Below are 21298 nucleotides of genomic sequence, written 5' to 3' on the forward strand. Positions count from 1 at the left end.
CTGCATGCAGGGCTTGTCAGCAGCCCCCATTAGTTTGGAAGCTCCAGCCTTGTCAGCGATCCATCAGTAGTTCCAAGACACATTTTTATTTTCAGGGCTCCATAGCTCTGGGCTGAACACCATTTGTGGTGTCATCAAAATGTATAAAACCTGGTTCAGTCATGCAAGAAGGAATGAGAAAAAAATAAAGGACTTTTATAGTTTCAGTACCTTTCCCTTTTAAATTGTTTTCTCTCTCCAAATGCTTTCATTAGGCTTAAATGTTGCACGCTACAGAAAATCCAAAATGAGGCAAGTTTTTCTCAGCAAGTAATCCAAATTTCAGTCATTACAAATATAAATCTCCGTATCTCATCTGTGCAGTCCTTACCAAGCACAGGTGGTACCTCTAATTCCTTAACGTGTCTCTGTTGCCCACCTCCCCACATTGCCCACAGCAGGGACCTTCCCTGGGAGTGCTGATCTGCTTAATCTTGCAGCCAATTAAGACACAAAGGATGGGTCTTAGCTGAGCAAATCTAGATGCTTATCACTCCAGCTTCCCTTCATATTAGTGCAGACAAATAGGAGTAATTCAGCCAATACATTTTAAACAGGTACTTTGGCATGAGATGGATCATCTCCCGGAAGAATTAATAATATCTGTAGTGAACTGTACAGGAAATCTGTGCTGGTGAGCAAACCTGGAGATGTCAATTATACAGGGTGTTAAAATACAAAAAACTCTTACTCAAACACATCTTGACCCAGGTCTTCAAATGCAAACAAGGTGCAAGCTTCATTCAAATAGTGGGTAACTGGATATCCAAATACTTTTACAGATCTAGCCCCATACATCTCTGAATTGCGACGTGGACCCGCTGGAATAGCGGTGAATGAAAGTCCAGTAAGAGTTTGGTTTGCTCTTCATCCAGCGTGAAGGGCAAGAAATACACCTCTGACATTTTGGCTTACTGTTGTATGATTCAGATGCTAATTAACCCCACTAGCATTAAATCACAGAACCCAGAGTGTGAGGGGTTGAAGGGCCCTGGAAAGCTCATCCAGTGCAATCCCCCCATGGAGCAGGAACACCCAGATGAGGTTACACAGGAAGGTGTCCAGGCGGGTTGGAATGTCTGCACAGAAGGAGACTCCACAAGACATCACATGCTCCAAGGTGGTTGGATAAGTGTGAGGTTATTTCTTAAAGTGAATAATCAGGCTTAATAATAACACATTTATAGGAAGCTTGTTCCCCCCACGGGACCGTGCGGGACTTTCATCGTGAATGATTTGTGCACAGCACCTCACGTCCCCCTCCCAGCCAGCCAGCCCCACGCTGCTCTCCTTCCTCTGCATTTTAATGCTAAAGAGAAATCTACAGAGGAAAATAAGCCCCAAAAAATAATCCCTGATAGACAAACTATCTACATTTAGTTCGGATTTGAGGGTGGGGATCTCATGGTCAGACACAGAGCTGTGCAGGAACGCAGCCCGTTCCGTTTGCGTCTTCATTGCTCCTGCCACTTTGGCTGCAAATTCAGTAATAAATGGCCCTTGAGCATCTCTCTGAACCGCGCTCAGTAAAAGCTTTGACCCGAGAGATGAGAAGCGAAGCTGGCCTCATGCTGAGCAATGAAGGGAACGAGCTGACGGCGCTCAGCCAGGTTGTGAGAGAACCGGGTCCTGGACGCTGAATTTCTGCCCATTTGTCTCACACTGGCAACTGTTCCCAAGAGCAAAGCGACGCTTCTCTGAAACAGAAATGGTGCCCGTGCTATATTTTCTTCTGCTATAATAAATTATTCCCTGGATGATTTTCTTGCTTCGCCCACATCTCTTTGACCCCCACTAACACTTTGTCTGACTCTTGGCAGGTTTTCAGTGTAAATATTTGTGCTCCTTGGAGGGATGCACATAAAGCCCAACTGCTTTGCAAAGGAGAAATGTGCGAAGCTGCCACCGCCCCTTGGTGACAGTTCCAGAGGAGCCGGTGCTGCGTCCACAGGGCCAAGAAAGGGAACGTCCAGACCTCAGCTCTAAGTGTGCTCTGCCATTCACCGGGAAACTGCAGTTTAGGAGTCAGGTTGAAGTTCCAAAGCTTTGATCTGGCAGTCTGAAATAACAGCCCCGAACACGTATTTACTGGCAGCATTCAGCAGGTTTGCAATTGTCACATTTTTGCAAATTTTAGCAGTTTTTGGAAGTCCAAAGGCTGTGCAATAATATTCTGGGGGCCGCTATGGCTGAATCCGACACCGTCTTTGCTGGAGATGCCCTCGGTTACTACAAAGTGCCATCATTATATTAACTTATGTGAACTCCTGCTGAGGACCTGCTCCCATTAGATGTTTATCCAGTTTATATAACCATGTTTTCTCCCCAGTTTGAGCAAGAACAAACAAAACCATTGGACTAGAAAACAGATCATCACAACAGTCTCATATATTGAAATCAATGGAAATCAGGACTTTAACACATAAATCTAGGGGAAAAGCTGTGTATGAATCACAACACAACCATTCTATAGAAAGCAAAACTCAGAAATCCGAGATTAGAATAAAAATCCGATACTCTTCCAGCTGTTTTAATTAGTTGAAGTGCATAATTAATGGCATTACATTGCAAGGCTAACTTTCTTGACAAAGAAAAATTGATCCAGTTCTGAAAGCCTTTAAGTAATACTCCTAAAAGAAGAGCTAGCATTTGTCTGCCACATGCTAAAAATTGGGACAAATTCTTATTGAGGGGAGTGGAGAGGAAACAAAAACCAACCAAAACCTCTCACACATCTGAAATTCTGCAGCTTGTTGAGGGTGGAATTGTTGTCCCTCATAACGAGTGGAAACCAGTACGATTTCATCAGTGTAGCTGAATAATTACAAACATCACTCAGGAAAACCAAATTCCCTGGTGTGTCTGGTTCTTCCTCAATTTCATCCCCTTGCTGGCTATTCCAGTTGTATTTGACATCAATTATCACAACGGGAAGCAAGGGATGAAAAATACAGAGAGCAGCGCTCCCGAAATGATGGCTATTGAAATGGTTTAAAATATTTTTAGGCTAATAAAGTCTATTGTAAAAATTGTTGCCAAGGAGCATCATAATTCACACGCAGCTTAACATGGACCAACCCATTCCTTAAGTGGCACAGGATATTATTTTCCCTTGTGACTTTATATATTGAAAGTCTCCTTGAGCATTCAGTTCAGAGATTCTCTGCTTTATAGCCACAGAGAGACTATGAAAGGAAAGTGTCCCCTGAGCATGGGCACATTGCAAAAATATTAGATCTTATGGAGGCTTTTTGTACCACCCTATAATACAGGGTATAACACACTCTCCAATGCTCTGACACTGGACCCATCCTCTGCCCTTCCTCCTGTGCACCCACAGTGCACAGCAGAATCTCCAAAATGTTTGTAACATCAGCAGCTATTACACCGTCACACCGAACGAAGATTTAGTCACCCCATAGAGGATTAATTGATTTCACAGCTCTTTGATTAGCACGAATGCAAAATAAAGAAGTTGATGACTTGCACTGGACTAAAAGCTGGTGACTAAATATTTTTCACTAGATAATCAACTGTGCATCTGGGGATTAATTCCACCCTCATCCCGACATGAGCCATCAAAGTACATTTCATCAGCCGAACCCCAGAATTCTTCCTCCCGTGCACCGTATAGAATAGAAATAAGAGGAGTGGTTTGGTTCTAGGATGGGAGAATTACATCTTCCTTCTATCAAAATACTCAGGCTTAGTTAAAGCCTCACATTATCTGGCCCAGCCTGTTTTTCAACAATATGGAGTTTAGTATTAACATTAAGCATACACAAATACATAAATATGAGACTATAAGATGACTAAATTAGGATAGATACAGGTAATATAGATACAGATACAGCAAGCCAAAAAAAATAATTGGCAGTTGACCAGATTAGACTTGCTCTAACTAAACCCAATTTTAACCAATACTGGAAATACTAATCTGGTTCTTCCTCTGAAATCAACCAAAAGATTTCTACCAAAAATATCTGTACCATTGAGACATCACTTTCTGCAGTTCTTTCTATTTCATTTATTCATGGGCTCTGTCTGTTTATGATTTTCACATATCTCTCCTTGTTTAGCACTATCAAACACTCAACTTGAGCCAAGCACTTGGCAACGGGCTCGATTCAAATCGCATGAGTAATCCCTGTAAAAATGTTGCTACATTATTTGCTCTCCCTCCTACACCGTGATGCCCCGCTTGTCACACCAAGTGTTTCTCGTGTGAACCTGCCTTGATCTGGAGCGCAGCCTCTACTTTAAGGTGTACATTAGTCATTAAATGACAGCTTGACCAGCTCAAGATGACTGAGATTGATGGCGGGTCCTGCAGAGGAGGAAGGTGAGGAAAGAAAGGAAAATCCCTCCTCAGCAGCTGCACATTTTCTGCCAGAAAAACAACAAGTTTCTTTTAACATTATTATCAGCTTAATACCATTATCAGCTGCGCTGCAAAGCAGAGGGAATCGAGTTGCAGCGCCTGGTGTAACCAGCATTGGGAAGGAGAACCAGCTAAACCCGCAATTTGAGCACGCACAGATTTCTCTGAAGTCCGACTCCTCTGCTATTTCTGAGCTAAAATTATCACCGTTTGCTAAGCCAAACGTTTTTATCCGTATTGTGTGAAGTAAATGCAAGCATTGTTCAGAGCGGGGATGGACTGTGACAGAGCCCGTGCTTCGCCACGCTGCTGCCCTGTAATCAGCGCAATTTCAGGAGACTGGTTTTCTTTAGAAGAAACGCCGCCCTGGAAAGGCAAAGGCAGATCCCAGCAATGCTGAGCAGGTGCCTTATTTTTCCATCACCGGTTAAATCCAGCAATTCAGGAGTGTAATAAAAAGGGCAGACTTCCAAAATCTGGGCAATTTCTTCTGTACTAATGGTGCAAATCACCAGCAGCAGAGAATAATCTTTGCCTCTATTAAGTTATATAACTGGTATCTCTCCCTCAACCATCCTCACTTTTCTATTCTGCTTATGAGGAGCCCACTCTGGATGTGCATCATATTCCAGCTTTCCCATTCAGTGGCCCAAGGCAATAATCACAGCATTTCCCAGCAGAAATTGTGCATATTTAAAGGGCAATAAATAATCAATTTGCATTAAGCAGACTTGTAGAGTTTTGCCATTCCTCTTCCTACTAACCATAAATTCATTCCATTTGGAAAGTGCCCACTGCTTTATCACCAGAACAAAAAAGTACAAGACACCTTTTCAAGCCTCATTGTCACAAATTAAACTCCTTCAGTTCCACAAACCCACCCTGAACTCCCTCGCCCAGGAGCCTCTGATGGGCGTAACCTCCAATATGCAACTTAGAATAAGGGAGGGCTGAAAGCCCATGGGACTCGGCAGTTCTACCATGGATTGTAATCAAATTGATATGAAATCTATCTCTTTACAGCCTTGAAAACATACTCTCTCCAAGCATCTGACTCCAGTGAATTTGAAATTCTCAATCAGCAAAACTATTTCTGACTTTTTTTTTTTAAAAAAAGATAATTTAGGCATTTTGAATCTGAATCCAGTTTTATGCTATTTCAAATGCTCCAGTTTATTTCTGCCACTTCAAACCAGCTTGACCTCATCAAGGGAGGTTTTACAGGATCCACGCTCAGTGGGGATCACAGAATCAGACAATATCAGGGGTTGAAGGGCCCTGGAAAGCTCATCCAGTGCAACCCCCCATGGAGCAGGAACACCCAGCTGAGGTTGCACAGGAAGGTGTCCAGGCGGGTTGGAATGGCTGCAGAGCTATGTTATGCTTTTCTGTTTATAATTTTAAACAAAGTTCCTAAGATCTGAATGTTGGCTACTTCACCTCCGCAGGAAATTTTTTTCATAACATTTAAATATGTATATACTTGTATTAACACTATGCAAAGGAACGCAATTTTTTATAGCAGAAACCCTGACAGTTCATTAAATGCAGCACAAGCAGCTGGAATTCCTGCAGTAAGACATCACCACATTCAGGGATGCTTTGAGGATGTGGTCACTGATGAGGAGCTTAAACAAGAGGAATTAAATAGAATTTAAAAATGACTTTTCCCACTGGGACAGAACTCCACATCACTGCACCAGATTTGATCACGTCAAATAGAAACCCTGTCATTTTCTCTTCTCCTCCTGTGACAAATGTCCAATCAAAGGCCGAGTGGGAAGTAGCACAAAATGCCACCAATTCTGTAAAACAGGATAACTGTGGAATTCATTTCTGGGTTTATAAGTCAGCAAGATTTTGTCGAGGTTTGTTGCTCAGTATGAACGGGCTTCCAGCTGCTGACGCGCTGTTACTCCCCAGCGGAAACACGAACGAGGAGAAGCAGATTGACAACCGCTGATTCCAGCCACCGGTGGTTATTTTCTTTAGGCAAGAGGTAATTTCATAGATACTAAGTGGAAACTGGCATGTAAAAATGACCCACATATCCAAAAAATTAAAGTCAGCAACTACACTTAAAATTGAAAGCAAACTTTACTTCTACACTTCAAAAACCATCCAGCTGCTTGCTGATGCCCGCACTCCTGCTCCTGTATCCACCTCAAAGGCAAAGGGCTCGTTAACAAGAATTGTAAATTCAAGGCTTGTTTCAGGACAGATAAGTGATAACACAAGGCAATAACTGTGCCTCCCAAGGATTAAGTCTGTTCTGACATGGAAATGAAACCTCCTATGCATTACAGCTTAATACAATGCAATCCTGATTCTCACAATAGGCAATGTTCAATACACTAGATGAAAATCTATATTTTTTGTTAGTGCACCTTTCCAGGCTTTTAGAATGGATTCCCACGAGAAAAGTCCTGGGATGTTTCTGTTAATAACATTAACAATACAGAACTATTGCTGTATTTTAAGAGATGCTGTATATCATCACAATAACTATGGGTATTCTAAGGTTGCCCAGGAGCAAGAAAATTAGCTGTAACTACGTTCATTTCTCATTTGAACTCAATGGATTTTCTGTATTCTTTATAACAAAGATTTAAAGTACAAGCCTTATTTTTTCTTTTCTTTTGCCTATTTGTGGTACTCCCGAAGAGTCAAAGTTTTAATTGTATCTTATTCCAGTTTTTCTGGCAAAGTCCATCCAGTGAAGGATTATACCTTTGTTCTGCAGATGGGAGCAAAAGACATGGTTTTTCCTCGATCAATATATAAATTAGTCAACACTTAACTCACCATAAAAATAAATTGGCTCCGCATTGATTCGCCTCTCTCATGGTTGTGCTAATATTTGTGTACAAATGGGAACGGGTTCTTCTGTCGTCCCATTTTCCTATCAGTAACGATGTTAAACAAACCTCAGGATATTGTACACAGCTGGCCAGACAAAAGATGATGACCAAGTGCCTTTTAGAGGCAAAAGTCCCATTGCCTCTTTAAAAGCCCAATGAAAATGTTCTCTAACCTTATCTCTATCTCCCAGACCTGCAGGAACTACCAGTGCTTTGCTATGGTGGGACCAGAGCTGAGAGCAGAGCAGCTCTGCCCACCCTGGGCTTCCCAAAGGAAAACCCCAGCCGAGCAATTAACTCATTTCCACCCAAACCAGCATACCTTGTTATTTTTCACCTGTTCTTATTACACTTCGCTCTGTTAAACTGAGAGCATTATGTGGAACAAACAGGCAGCTCTAAGAATGACACTGGTATCCACTTCAAATGTTTCTCCCATTATTACAACAAGCAAACAGTATTTTAATGGATGAAACAGGTTTCTAAGCCACATTTTATGCTCTTGGTTTTGTCATTATATTCAATCATAAACTTACATAAATAGCTTCGCTGTTATTCTTTAAAATAAAGTAAGTGCTTTAAAACAGTGATCTTGCAGCCAGAATCTTTCACTTTTTAAACTCTACTTTTAGAGTAGGGAGGATATTGAACTAAATGACAGAGAGTGGAATAATACGATAGAAAGGACCTGTGTTGGTTTCAGAGGGCAGACAGCACTGAGCTGCTTTTCCAAAGCTGCTAACACAATGGTGTAAGTTTCCCTATTTCCTACAAGGATGTTAAAAAGCAACGTTTAAATAAATAAACACACACACCACAAACCACACTACACAGAGACCCCAAACACTGGAAACAAGTCACATCCGAGCAGCCGTCAGCAGCATGAGCAACACCTGAACATTCCCGCAGGTGGAAAATGGAAATAACCATAGGAATAGTGCAGCAGATAACAGCTGATGGCCTGCGAACATATTGCCAGTTCTGGGAGAGGAAAAACCTGCTCCCCCAATACACGATATACAGCACAAAATGTTCTACCTGGAGCCCACAGCTCCCACACAACCTGTGTCTGTTATATATAGGATGCTGGACAGACATGTTCATACCACATACTAAACTAGAGACATGTAAAATTTGTATCTGTATACCACGATCCTGGTGATCTTCACCGTTAAAATCAACAGGCGTAAAGAAAAAACACCCAGGTTTGTCTAACAGCCCGCCAGTAAACCATCAGACACAAGCATGAGGAGGGACCCGAATAAATAAAGCAAAGTATATTATATAAATGATCTACACAAAACACAGTCTTCACAAGTGCCTCTAAGAGGCAACTGGGGACATTCAGGAGAGTTCTTAGCTTGAAAAACTGTCAGCAAAACAACACTTTTCATTTCTATGCCTTAGGCTCTTTCCACATATTTGTTTTCTGTAGCCTACTCCATTTTTATCAGAAGCCCCAAAGGAAGACGATAAAATGGCTTGAAAATAGCTGTTGAAGGAAAAAAAATGCACGATAAAATATTCAGAAGAATATGGGAGATGTTTTCTAGGAAACATTTAAGAATTGCAACCTCTCTTTCCACTCGATGCTGTCAGTGGGTCACAGATGCTGCCTCACGCCAGCACCTCTGGGTTTGAACTCAGCTCTTCTCTATTCCACCACCAAGACAGAGATGCCTTCATTTCCCAGATCAAACAAAACCAGGTATTTTTTGCAGTTTCCTGCTGGAATACGCTAATTTGGTGAAACTGGAATGTCTTACCAAAATTGATCGGTTTGAATAAAATTTCAGGTTTTCTCAGGTGGTCTTGTTTCTTGTTTCTCAGACCCAGAACGCTTTGCTCTCTGGAGAGGACAGTTCACGTTACAGTGACCTGAACCTGCTCCACTGCTACCCCGGAGATGCTCTGCCCATCATATTGTATCTGCCCTTGGAGGAGTTATTTCTCTCCGTTTATTCATGAGAACATTCAAAACACCTCAATTATATCAATGTGGATTAAGACCAAACGCAAAAGAAAGAAGTGAATTCTTGTTTTTGACAGCTTTAAGGAGAAAGCAGTAATCCATACCGGCCTATTGCAGACTGCACAAACACATCCATAAATAATACTTACGGAAAGGCCTGAAGCTATATTGTCACTTCACCTTGTTCAACACGTGCACTAATCAGCCTTTTTGCAGCAATGGAAACAGAAATCATTGAAGTGTAGTGATTGGAAAAATATAATATTGTAGTTACAAATGCCACCTGCTCCTAAAAATTCCCACAGAAATTAGAAGAGAAATACAAAGAAGGGGTGAAGTCCTGGACAGCCCTAGCAATGGCCTCAATAGGTAGCTTCCATTTCACCTACCAGTCTGTGGGTGAGCTGGATGGTGATCAGGGGAGATCCTGAGAGATTGTGAGACAGCCTGGGTAGAGGTTCCACCTTGATGGAGATAAGGAAACTGGTCGCTGAGATCATGTAACCTTTGTGGGCAGCAGCTTCAGCAATCCTGCGAAAGAAACAAATACATTAAGGAAGGAGAACAACCAAAATTGGTTCATCCACAAGAGGAACGCAGGACCTGCTTTTTCAATTCATTTCAATTCAATGCTTTTTCAACTGATTTCTGTAGGGGGCTGGCCCCAAAAGATCCTACAGGGCTAGAAGCAACAGCTACAAACTATAGGGAACAGCTTTGGACATTGGGAGATCATAAGCGTCCTTCATTCTGCTCCTCTTGCAAAGGTTTCCACCTGACTGAAAGTGCTTTAGATAATCAGAGAAAATAAAACAAAGTAAGCGATCTAAAAATAACCTAACAAAGCAAAGGAACCTAAACCAGGAGCAAACTCGCAGGGATTTCAGGCTGTCTAATTAAACATGCATATCAGTGTATAAGACACATATATGATGCATATAAACATCTATGTAGGACTATATTTAGAAGTAATTTATAGCTTTATTTTGAAAAAAAAAATTGATTATGTCCACTTAGGTTTGTTAAGAGTGAGTCAGAGCACAACACACAGAGCTGAGCCTGACTAAACACCTCGTTAGCCCAGGTAATACTTTCTTTCCTCAGCTGAATTAATTTCGCGGTACATAACAACCCTTTTATTTCTGCTCTCAGCTCAAACTTATGACTTTGACATTTTCTCACACTCAGGAGTAACTCAGATCCATTTGGCTGTACCGTAACATTTTTCACTATCAGTAACAGACTGTGCAGGATCCTGTTGTCATTCAGTGGGATTCCTACAGCTTTACACAGACTTTACGAGCAGGAGCAGAACTGGGCTCAAAACCTTTTTTCGCTTTGATTTTTGTTTTGTAAAGAATCAAAAGCGACTCCCCTGAGAAGCTGCTATTTATGCAGGCTGGAAATAGAAGCCATCTGTCTGTGCAGCACAAAAGCTCCGAGAGGTTGGGTTTGAGCTTTCCACCGCAAAAGGAAAAAAGAGAGTTGCCCTTAAGAAGAAAATAGACAGGCTTCAAATTACAGGTGCTCAAGTAGCACAGAGCTAGAAAGAACATAAAAGAAAGTCTTTAAAACAAACTACTCTGGGAAAGCCTTGTTATTGCACTGAAATATAAGCTGCAAAGTTAAAATAGCACAGCACAAAAAATGAAAACCAAGCAGAAGTGCAGACTTGTTTTCAAAAGGTTTTTTTGAATACCTGGGGTCTGATTCCACAGAGGAAAAAATCGCTAAGCTGGCATTCCCTGCGTGACTGGGATTTAAATGCTGTTTTGGACCGACCTGCATCTAGAATTTCATAGACATGACTCTGTAGTGCATTATGTACTGCAAACAGTTCAAGTTGTTTGGATTAATTATGGAAATCACAGAATCACACAGTGTTAGGGATTGGAAGGGACCTTGAAAGCTCATCCTGGTCTCCCCAGGGCAGAGCAGAGGGGCAGGAGAACCTCTCTGACCTACTGACCACCCCCTTCTAACCCACCCCAGGTACCATTGGCTTCCTGGCCACAAGGGCCCAGTGCTGGCTCATGGTCACCCTGCTGTCCACCAGGACCCCCAGGTCCATTTCACCTACACCGCTCTCTAATAGGTCAAATCTCGGAGGTGTTTGTTCTCCAGTGTCTTTGTGCTTCTCTTTAACATCACCATAGGGCCGGATCCTTCCTTCTCCAGAGTTGTACAAGTACATTCATACAGCTCGGTGGAACAGGAATGGGTCTCCAGGTTGTCGTATTCCATGACATCCAGAGCATGTGCACAAAGGTGATATAACTGTTTTATTTTGCTATATCAGAGCCCCAGGAGCTCGATGACAAGGCATTAGAATACAGTGTTTGGATAGGCAGCATCCTTAACCATATTGTGTTTGCTAAACTTTGACTGAAGTCAAGACCATATTAATTCCTTTCCTCTCTTTAGGAAGCTGAGCTTTCTATCTTAATAAATTGCACTGATCCTCCTGCTTGAAAAACATAAGCAGCCATAAATTATGGCCTGTATTTCTCTGTGTCAGTAAGGAATAATGCACACTAATGACATGGTTCCTTTACAGCCAGCTGCTAAGTGCCCTTTTGTTGAGAGCATGCAGGATAAACAGCAGCTCGGCTTGCTACTCGATGTAAAAATGCCATTTAGTAATAGCTGTGTGATTATCTCGGTGTGATCAATGGGATCCTAAGCCAGGGTTCTTTCCCCTGAACTTCACCAATGAGTTCTCATGGTCACAACCTCCCTTGTAACCGCATGGAAAGAACAGGAACCCCTGTCAAGATGCCGCATCTTTCCTCCTGCTGTCAAACAGCACAGCGAAAAGTCACAGATTGAAAAAGACAAGGAGAAAGTTTAAACTAATCTATGTACCCCAGTGAAGATCAAATACATGAAGTCACACCAGCTTAAAAGGAAAGTGTAATGATTTACATGCACGGCATTGCAAAATTCCCCCAGGAACTGTATTTCTGAGAGGTATACAGCTCTGCATTTACTTTATCTTATCTGCTAATGATTTCATTGATGCAGCGTATAAAACAAAAGGTCTTTAAAGCATTGCCTGGTCTCCTGTTATAAAGTTACCTTTACAGGTTTCTAGGATTAGGATTCAGATTTTATCTAAAGAGGGATGTGATGTTTCCTTACTTGTTTCATTTAAGTGCAAGCTTTATCTTTATATATGTCAGGAGAAAAGACGTAATTTCATTTTATGAGACAGATTAAAATGATGACATTCTAATACCAGATCTGATGAATGCAAGGAGAAGACAAAAAAAGACAAACACGTCGCTCCGCGAATCTATTTTACCAAAGCATAAAACATCTAATGTAAGCTTTAATCTCTCTCTAGTTAATGACTACATGTCTTCAATATAGCAGAATCAGGGTTATGGCTCGTAATTTATTTACAGTTGATAATGACACAACTGTTATAAAGGTGTATCACTAAGGTAATAAACAAGCTGTTACAGCATGAGAAGTCTGAGGTACTTACTTTGTATCCATAGGGTTGATATTATGGAAGAAATAATGCATGTTATGGTAAAGCAGGCCCACGATGGTGATCCAAGCTGCAAAAAGGGAACAGGGGTCATTCCTCAGAACAGTGTACACGGGAGATGCTTCTCTCCTAGATCTGAAATGCCATGGTAATTAGGAGCCTGGACTTCTGTCAACTTCCATGTCTTTGGTTTAGCAGAATTCTGACTATTCTCTTAAGTGAAGAAGTACGGACATCTCGCAGTACAGCACAGGAGATAGATATCAAAATAAAATAGAAGGATGGCTGCCCTGCGCAACTCTACTTCCAAAATAAGTTGCTTAAGTAATCAGTTGACAATTTTAAATCCCCGCACATAGCACTAGAAAGGGTTGCACGACATCCCCGAGTCAACCTCTCAATGTCTTCACAGCAATCTCAAGGCTACTTCACCACCACCACCATTAACCGCAGGTTATGGAGCTCAAACATGGTGCTGATCTCCACGCTGGGTGTCCCTTTGCTGGGTGCATTCCAAGTATTTATGGGTTCTCCAGCATTTGAGTGAAGAGACAGACATGTTTTGTAAGTCTCAGCCACACAGGTATCTTTTACTGCCCTTTTTGCTGGGTTCCAAGTATTTTTAGTGTCAACGGAATAATGAATTATTAGGTTAGCCCAGAGGGCACATGGATCAGACTTCCCGAAATTTGAGGATGCGGGTAAATGTTTTTGTAAATAGTTTCCTGCAAACCCTGATTAAAACATAGATCATTAACTCCAAACCTCGTTCTTTTGGACTCTTGACTAGAGTTTCATATTTGTGTCACACCTTGCTTTTGAGATTATTAAAATTTTAGCATAGATGTGGATTTCTGAGCTCTGTGGTTTTTTGTCTGGTCTGTAGTTTAAATCTTGTTTCTGTAGCTGCTGTTGCTTTAACCTGCCATTTTATACTTTAATTTCATACAAAATTTGAAGCGTGATTCTGCATGAAGGGATAAGTAAGACCTGATCTGACATCCTGGAATTTCTTGAAATAACTCGTTCAGATTATTAAAAATAATTTATGAAATTACAGCTGCTCTGATGTAAAAAGATGTCAAAATTAAATGGCTTCAGTCTCTGTGGCCCAGCTGTATTTTTCAAGATTAATTCAAGTAGTATGAAAATCCTACCACATCAATCATTCATTAGTGTGACAGGGCAACTGCTGCCTCTTTACAGTCAGTATTCTCAAGAGCAATCAAATTGGTTACTTGGAAAAAGAAAGCAAACCAAAACCTGTTCTCGAGCAAAATCGTTTTTAGATACCCTGTTGGCATGACTCTGCTCTTCCCTTTAAATTTTTCCTTACCTTTTTCATGAAAAGCTTCACTGGGAATGGAAATATAACTGTGTCCTCGAGATGGAAATCGATAATGGGACAAATTCAGAGTCTGAGGATGCATTTTGACCAAGCTGTAATCTGTGCGATAACCCAAACAAAAATACGATAAAATCAATAGCCTCTACAACCAACTTGGCTATTTGACTAGACCGCCCTAATAGCTACGGCACGTCTCGAACGTAAACCACCAGATGTTTGCAGAAAATACAGTAAATTCCCCAAGTATAAAATTGCCTTTTATATCTGACTCTGTACACGTACTGTTAATATCCCATGGGTCACTTCACCCACACTCCAATACTGAGCTCACCAGGGCAGGCAGAGCAGATTGATAACGCTCTTCTGCTGCCATTGAAGGCATTAACTCCGTTGGAGAACACCAGTGGCCAAAGAGTACGTGCAATAATTAACGGTAGCGGTGAGTGCTCGTGTTCTTTGCCCCCTCACACCGGTCTCAACAAGGCAGAGCAGATAAATTACCTTCGCTACCTGTGGCACCCAGAGACACAGATGAAATTACAGTTCTCGGATGCTAAACAGCAGGAAAATGTGATTCTCCTAGAAGGTCAGAACTATTCCTATTATTTACAATTTATTGCAAAAACCTTGCAAAATTAAGGTTTTGTAGCATCCAGACATGGGCAGCTTTGAAGTGCTGCAAAAGAGCTCTAAGCCCTTCAACCGCCTCTTAGTATAACTAGATTCATTTCCTAGAATTCATATTCTAAATCTCTTCCCAAATAAACTCAAGGAAGTCCAAGTACGGTCAGAGCTGATTGCCCAGACTACCCACACAGTCACCTTTCTACGTCTGAAACACGCCATTCAAAACAGAATAATCAAACCAGAAAATTCTCTGCTTTGATTTCCTCCTTCGTGTTGGCAAAGGAGGGGCTGCAAGCGTAGAGACATTGAGGACATGCAGACAGTCCAGAGAGAACATGTCTGCTAAATTGTACCTGCCACAGATGACATGCCCTCCACGGTTAAAGGCAATGAGTTTTCGTCCAGGTTGCACGTCATATGGGCCATCACACTATCAATAGTTTGAATTAAACTTCCAAATATATGAGCGCTCTGGTGGAAGAAAAGAAGAAAAAGCTCTACAACCAAGGAAATTGCAGATCACAGCCCAAAATGCTGAGGTGCCACGTTAAATTCCTGTGTGAATCATCACTCAGCCGTCCAAAGGCAAATTGTGACTGCCGCCACAACCTTTTCCACATGTAGTAGATAAAACGTTACACAAATTGAGGCCACCCAGAGCCTGACCTTATGAAATAGTGTGTTTTATAGAATGTCTCCAAATGACCATCTGCCCCCATCAGCCTTTGACAGTCATTTATACTCAGCATTCAGCAGAACGAGGCCAAGAACTGAGCAGATTATTTTGACAACATGGAAAGAGTGGTATCAGATTGCTTGTGGAACGTGAGACACTACAGTCTGGCCTTCTTTTATCTTTGTTAAAATGAGCCCCAGTATAAAGCTACTTTCTAAGTGTTTATATGTCAATCTACAAAGCAAATATAAACTTTTAATTATAAAAGTTCAGTGCTAAAAAAGGAGTGATTAAACCCTTTATTGACAATATCTATTATTTTATAATAAATACACCTGTGTTCCATTCATCCTGAAATACATGGAACCGGTGGTATATAAAGTTTCCTTGTTTTAACCCTCAAAGACACATTAAAAAAGAAAATGACAATTGTTTTGCTTGTGGGTCTTTACTGAAAATGTGAAAGTGGCAGATGAAAAAGAAGTAAGTCATACTGGCAAAAAGTGCCAACAAGAATAACAGAGACAAGCAGTTTCATTACTACCCATGTGAAATTATGCAACCAAAGTAACCTACACATCTAAGCCCATTTGCCTTACCTCCGGTACATCGATCCAGTTGAGCAATAACAGAAAGTCTTCAATAACTTTTAAAAATGCCTAAAAGATAAATAAAACTATATTATTGGATTGTTTATTAATCAGCTACGTCTCCCGATAAGGATCCAAGGCTGGGATTTTCCTAGGTTCAGTTTAAGATTACAAGCCCATTCCAATTCAAGTCACGGATTCATCTCCACCTGGCAGCACCTTCATCATGTTCTTTATGGTGACATCTTAAAGTAATAGTTTATTAAAAGTAACACCTCTGTGAAACTCCCAAAGTGCAAACATTGTACCAGAGATGAGGTGCCAACACTGGAACTAAGACTAAAGTGACCTTATTCTCCCATTTTATCTTAACTTGTATGACATTAATATCTCTTTGAGTCTTAAACGACCAGATATTTCAATGGCACTAGATAAATATCTGGGTGCCATCACTTGTACAGTTTGCTGTCTGCTTAATGGCTGCACATAAAGGTTGATTTTGAGGGCAAGATCTATCACGGTGGGCACTGTTCACATTCAGCGAGTATCTCTTTCCAGCATCACTCCCGAATTACCCCAAAAGGTTGTGTTAGGCCACTGAAAAGGGAGGCAAAGCAGGAGTGCTGGAGCCACTGAGCAGCATTACAACAGAAAACAAGTCACATTTGTCAGAAGCAATGCAATATAAACATGTGTCAGTAATCAGAAAGTTTATTGCATTATCATTTCAATCAAATTTTCTTGTCCTGTGAGGCATATGACAATCAGGACAGAGATAACTTCACAGCAAACAGCACGCGTGCTCAGCGCCTGTCTTTAGGGAATTAACTGCAGACAATACAAAGCCCAACCATCAATCAGCCAAATGACAGCGGCAGTGTGTATGAGCAGGACTCTCTTGCATTTACCTCCCAAAATAGCTTCACTAAAGATAATCATGTCCCACGTTTCTGTCTGCAAATCACTTTCATGGCACACAAAGCAGCATCATATTGCACGAGTGAGCAGAAAAATGGCAACTGAAATGATGTGGGAAGCAGGTACAATATCTGACAGGATGATGTTCCTTTTTCAATTTATAACCCACAATATTTTCAGCAAAACAAAGGAAACGAAGTATTAGAGCTTTTTAGAAGGGTTTTTGCTACATATTAAACTGTGACCCATGAAATCCAAGCTCCGCGGTTTGCAAATGCTAAGCTTTTAACAGAAACTGTCAATTGCTGTCCCCGTCGTTTTCAGAAGCATTTATTTATATTCTTTGTCTGAGTAAATAATCCTTGTCACCCTGGTATTACCTGCGGGCTTAGAGGAACAATCACCAGGGTGGCCAGGGCTGATCACTGTAATAACAGCTTTCCAGCCTGCTGAAATCAGGGAATTAGACGCCCACGGTTTTACAGAAGGCTGACTTTATGTCAGCAGAATATGACCGCCCGTCCTCAGCTCAGCCTGCAGGAAACACCTTGTTTCTATTTTCATTTTTTTCTGCATTGTGGATTAGCTTAAAAATACATTACTCAATTAATCTTTGGACCTGGTCTTTCCACGAACCAGTTTCAGTGGGGATTTGTGATATGTCTGCGCTCCTGCCACTGCAAACTGCTGCAGGAATAACGCACAACCCTGCCGAGGGGAAGCTGGAGGAGACACAACTCGCACACCGGAGCAATAAATGCCAACGGGAGGCTGGGCAGCCAGAGAACCGAGAACTTTAACCCTCTAGCGCAGGTGTGAATCTCAGAGATAACACAGGACAAGTTCAGGGGCAGCCACAGCTGCTCTCCCCGCACCCCGCTCTGCTTGCTCCCAGCTCACACGTGGCTCCATTTGCTGCTGTCACTGACCACGGTGTCTTTACATCCTGCTCCTGACACAAAACTGCCCAGTCTGCTGTATTTTGGATCAGCTGGGCCACGCAGACAGATGCTGTTTGTTTTTCCAGAATTATATATTCTTTATTGAATACACTTACAGCTGACAAAAAGAAGAAATTTTCTACTCCTCTGTTTCCTGCTCAAATAAATCATTATTTTTGACGTGTGGCCACGATTCCAGACATTTACAATTTATACATTAATTACGCCCCCAAGGACTAAAGAAACCCTTAAACTATTTTCTCTGCTTGAAGCTCACATTCTGCTTTTTCCTAAAATATCTACTGCTTTTATCATGTGTATATTTTGCAGTTGAGGTTCCAGCTTGCGCAGGAGCTGTGAGACACCCACCTCGGTGAGGCTGAGCGCCGTGCTTTCCGACAGGGATCTGTTGGGCAGGCTGAGGGACACGTTCTCCAGGTAGCCCAGCAGGACGTGTGGGGAGTGGAAGTTCCCTCGCTCCTCGGTCAGGTTGGCGATGATGGGCTGGTAGGCGTTCGTAGACACCTACAGGACACACACATCAGAAATCGCTCCAAACACCAGCCGTTATCTATTGGGAGTTGGAGGTGTAGCGGACGTGGTTGCACACGAGGCCACATGAGCCAAGGGAAAGGGAAAACACACAAATAGAGGATAAACAATAAACAGGCACAGCTGAGGGTTTTCATGAGCCACCCAGGTCCTGTTGGCCATGGTCTCCTGAAAGTGCTCGTGAACACAAAGGAAACGAACAGAACATTAACACTGCAGGGACCTGTTCCAGTGGATTTTCACTGTCCTGCTAATTGCATGTAGGTTGGTTACAGCTAATTGTATGTATTCTCCATACGACAGCTTTATTTCATTTAAATCTTTTTCATTAAGCATTTACAGAAGAGACAAAAACTGATTTTATTATTGTAGTGGAATATATTTTTCTAATTTTAAAGGAACTAAGAGGAAAAATTAGCAAAATGTTTTTGAATGTCCTACGTCTTCAAAGTTCATTGAGATATTTCAGAAGTTTCTGAAGTTTTTTTCCCCTTTTTTTAAAATATAGAGAATATTTCTATGTCCCAATGAATCCCCTTTATCTGTCCCACATAATAGTTCTGTGGTGCTCCCTTCTTCCCATAGCAGCTCGAGGTTCTCCTCATCTGAAAATGTTTATAATTGGGGCACTAAAATAAGCGCTACTAAAGAGAATGGTGAAGCGCGAGGGGTCTGTAACTGATCTATACATGTATTGTGCCATTCCAGAGGAGGCAGGAGGACAGTCCTACCGCAGGGCTCGTGGTGCTCGTCATCACAGACCATGGCAGTGTCGATGAAAACAAAACTTGCACACCTGGGGAAATAAAGGAGAGTGTTAACAAATCTGATATTCCTACTGCAGGTTGAATCTCTTCTAACCTACAGTCAGATATTTGCTGTTCTGCACATTTATCTTCAGTGCCGTAGCTAAACAGGCTTGTTTAAAGCATTTCATTTACTGAGTCATCAGTTTTACTCATCATTTTTATATAGATGAGCCTTGCAATTTAGCCTTAGACACTTATAATGAATCCTTTGTTTGCAAACAGGAAATCTCAAGTGTTATATCTGAAAAAAAGGACAACTGTACATTAAAACACCATCATCCCTCCTTGTTCTCCGGCTCTTCTCCTGACATCTCTGCACTCTCTCCATTTTTAAAGACTTTCATAGGAATCATTGTTTAAAATAAAAACATTTTAAAATAAATAACCTGAGCACAATTGCTATTATTTGTGTGCCAAAGCAAATCGACTGCTTCATTATATACCAGATGGAGGGTTTTCTTTTTCAGTGATGTCAGTTCTACATGAACTAGTTTATATTTTCTTGGTTGATAAAATCTATTTTGTGTGTATTTGATTGCAGTAATCAAAGCTGGAAGTCACAAACATTTGCACCTCCAGGCATGCATTGCAAATTCTGTTATTCAAATGGTTTCTGTTGTGAAAATGGTTCCCGTGAGTTTTAAAGCACAAGAGCGATGGGTGTAACTGCTTGAGCTCCCAATAACCGAGGAAGAGCAAGAAAAGCAGAGAAACTGCCAGCAAAGCCAAATGTTCCCGATGCCCCAGAGCTCTACTCTGAGATGGATGTTTCCTAATTGCTGCTAACACACAAGCACTTAATAGCAACAGCCTTTCTTGTACTGGAAGGTTTATTGCACAGATCCACAGAACAACTAACAGGATTTACCAGCCAGTCTCCTAAGTCTTTGTTCTAATCTTGATTCTTTGTCTCCTCTATTACATTTCAGCTGATATCTTTGGGGGTTTTTTAGATCACAAGCAAACATGAGTTAATAAGTCTTTATCGTTCCAGGAAGTGGAGAGATAACCATTATTACCCACAGCTGCTGGAATACACTGAGTGACCTGGCTCCAGAAATCCAGAGTCAGACTTTAATACTGGTCTGCCTCAAGCCTAATTATTGCTCCTCTTCTCTTGATCCTGGGGGATCTAATAATGGCTGGATACTTCAGGTCTTGACAATTTTTAATGATGCTTTTAAGGAGCTAGAGCCCAGGATAGAAAGTCTGCCCATCCAAAGACAGCTGAGCACTTCAGTGACATTCATATCTGACCTTTCCTGCCTCTAAAAATCACATGCAATAGCTGAAAGGCGTACAATGAACGCAAATCCTACACACCGAGCATTTAAGTCAGCATCTTTCCAGAGGATGAATGATGCCAGCCGTGCAGGTACTCACCGATAGCAGCGGTAAAGTACTGCTCGATCTCATTGGGGGTGAGGGCCCGTTCCCATATGATGAATTCATCAAACGCCCCATTCACATAGCGCTTGGTTTGATCCCCCTCAGTCCCCGTCAGCAGATTCGCACTGGGGTCTCCGTAATCATAGAAAACCTTCCCGTCCGGATCAGTGGTGTTCAGGGTCCCATTGACGTAGACTTTCAGTCCTTCTCTCGATTTCCAGGTAAAGAGAATATGAGTCCAATAAGGACCTGCAGAACATTACAAGTCACAGCAAAATCCATGAATCAATTCCATTTAGAGACTTCCTGTTCAGTAGGTTTTTGCTGACTTGTGCAATGTTATAGAGCTGTGTAGGAAGTGCTCAGAGTGAATTATAGAACGCTGATGTCATGTATATTAATCTATGTACCCATAGGGAAACCCATACCTTGGCAGAATGCCTGTTAGCTTTTGTCTGAACTTTTACTTGGGTTCACTGCAGTTTCATAAATTACACTTGCTAAGTATTATTGGCCAGGATTTGAAGCCTCTTCAATACTGTCTCAAACCTCAGTTCAGCAAGAACTGCACAAAGGCTGCAAGAACTGGAGCACAAGCAAACAGACTCATTAAAAAGTTGCTGCCATTTCTTAGTTGTAACTAAGAGGCTGAAAACACAATATTAATTTTCACTTGGACTGGATAACCCACAAAATGTG

General features: G+C 41.6%; 1 protein-coding gene across 1 annotated transcript in view; it reads right to left on the bottom strand.

Annotated features, from left to right (window-relative positions):
* The window catches only part of ADGRD1 (adhesion G protein-coupled receptor D1), a gene marked incomplete at both ends in the record, with an annotated part of 115518 nt that overhangs the window by 82332 nt on the left and 11888 nt on the right, over positions 1-21298 (bottom strand). The window contains 8 exons of the mRNA XM_080355477.1: positions 9643-9784; positions 12744-12819; positions 14086-14196; positions 15078-15195; positions 16000-16059; positions 18219-18374; positions 19133-19197; positions 20594-20848. Of these exons, the coding sequence (XP_080211603.1) occupies positions 9643-9784; positions 12744-12819; positions 14086-14196; positions 15078-15195; positions 16000-16059; positions 18219-18374; positions 19133-19197; positions 20594-20848 (983 nt within the window). The remainder of the gene's footprint in view (positions 1-9642; positions 9785-12743; positions 12820-14085; positions 14197-15077; positions 15196-15999; positions 16060-18218; positions 18375-19132; positions 19198-20593; positions 20849-21298) is intronic.

This window comes from Nesoenas mayeri (assembly GCF_963082525.1).
Source record: "Nesoenas mayeri genome assembly, chromosome: 17".
NCBI classification, from domain to species: Eukaryota; Metazoa; Chordata; class Aves; order Columbiformes; family Columbidae; genus Nesoenas; species Nesoenas mayeri.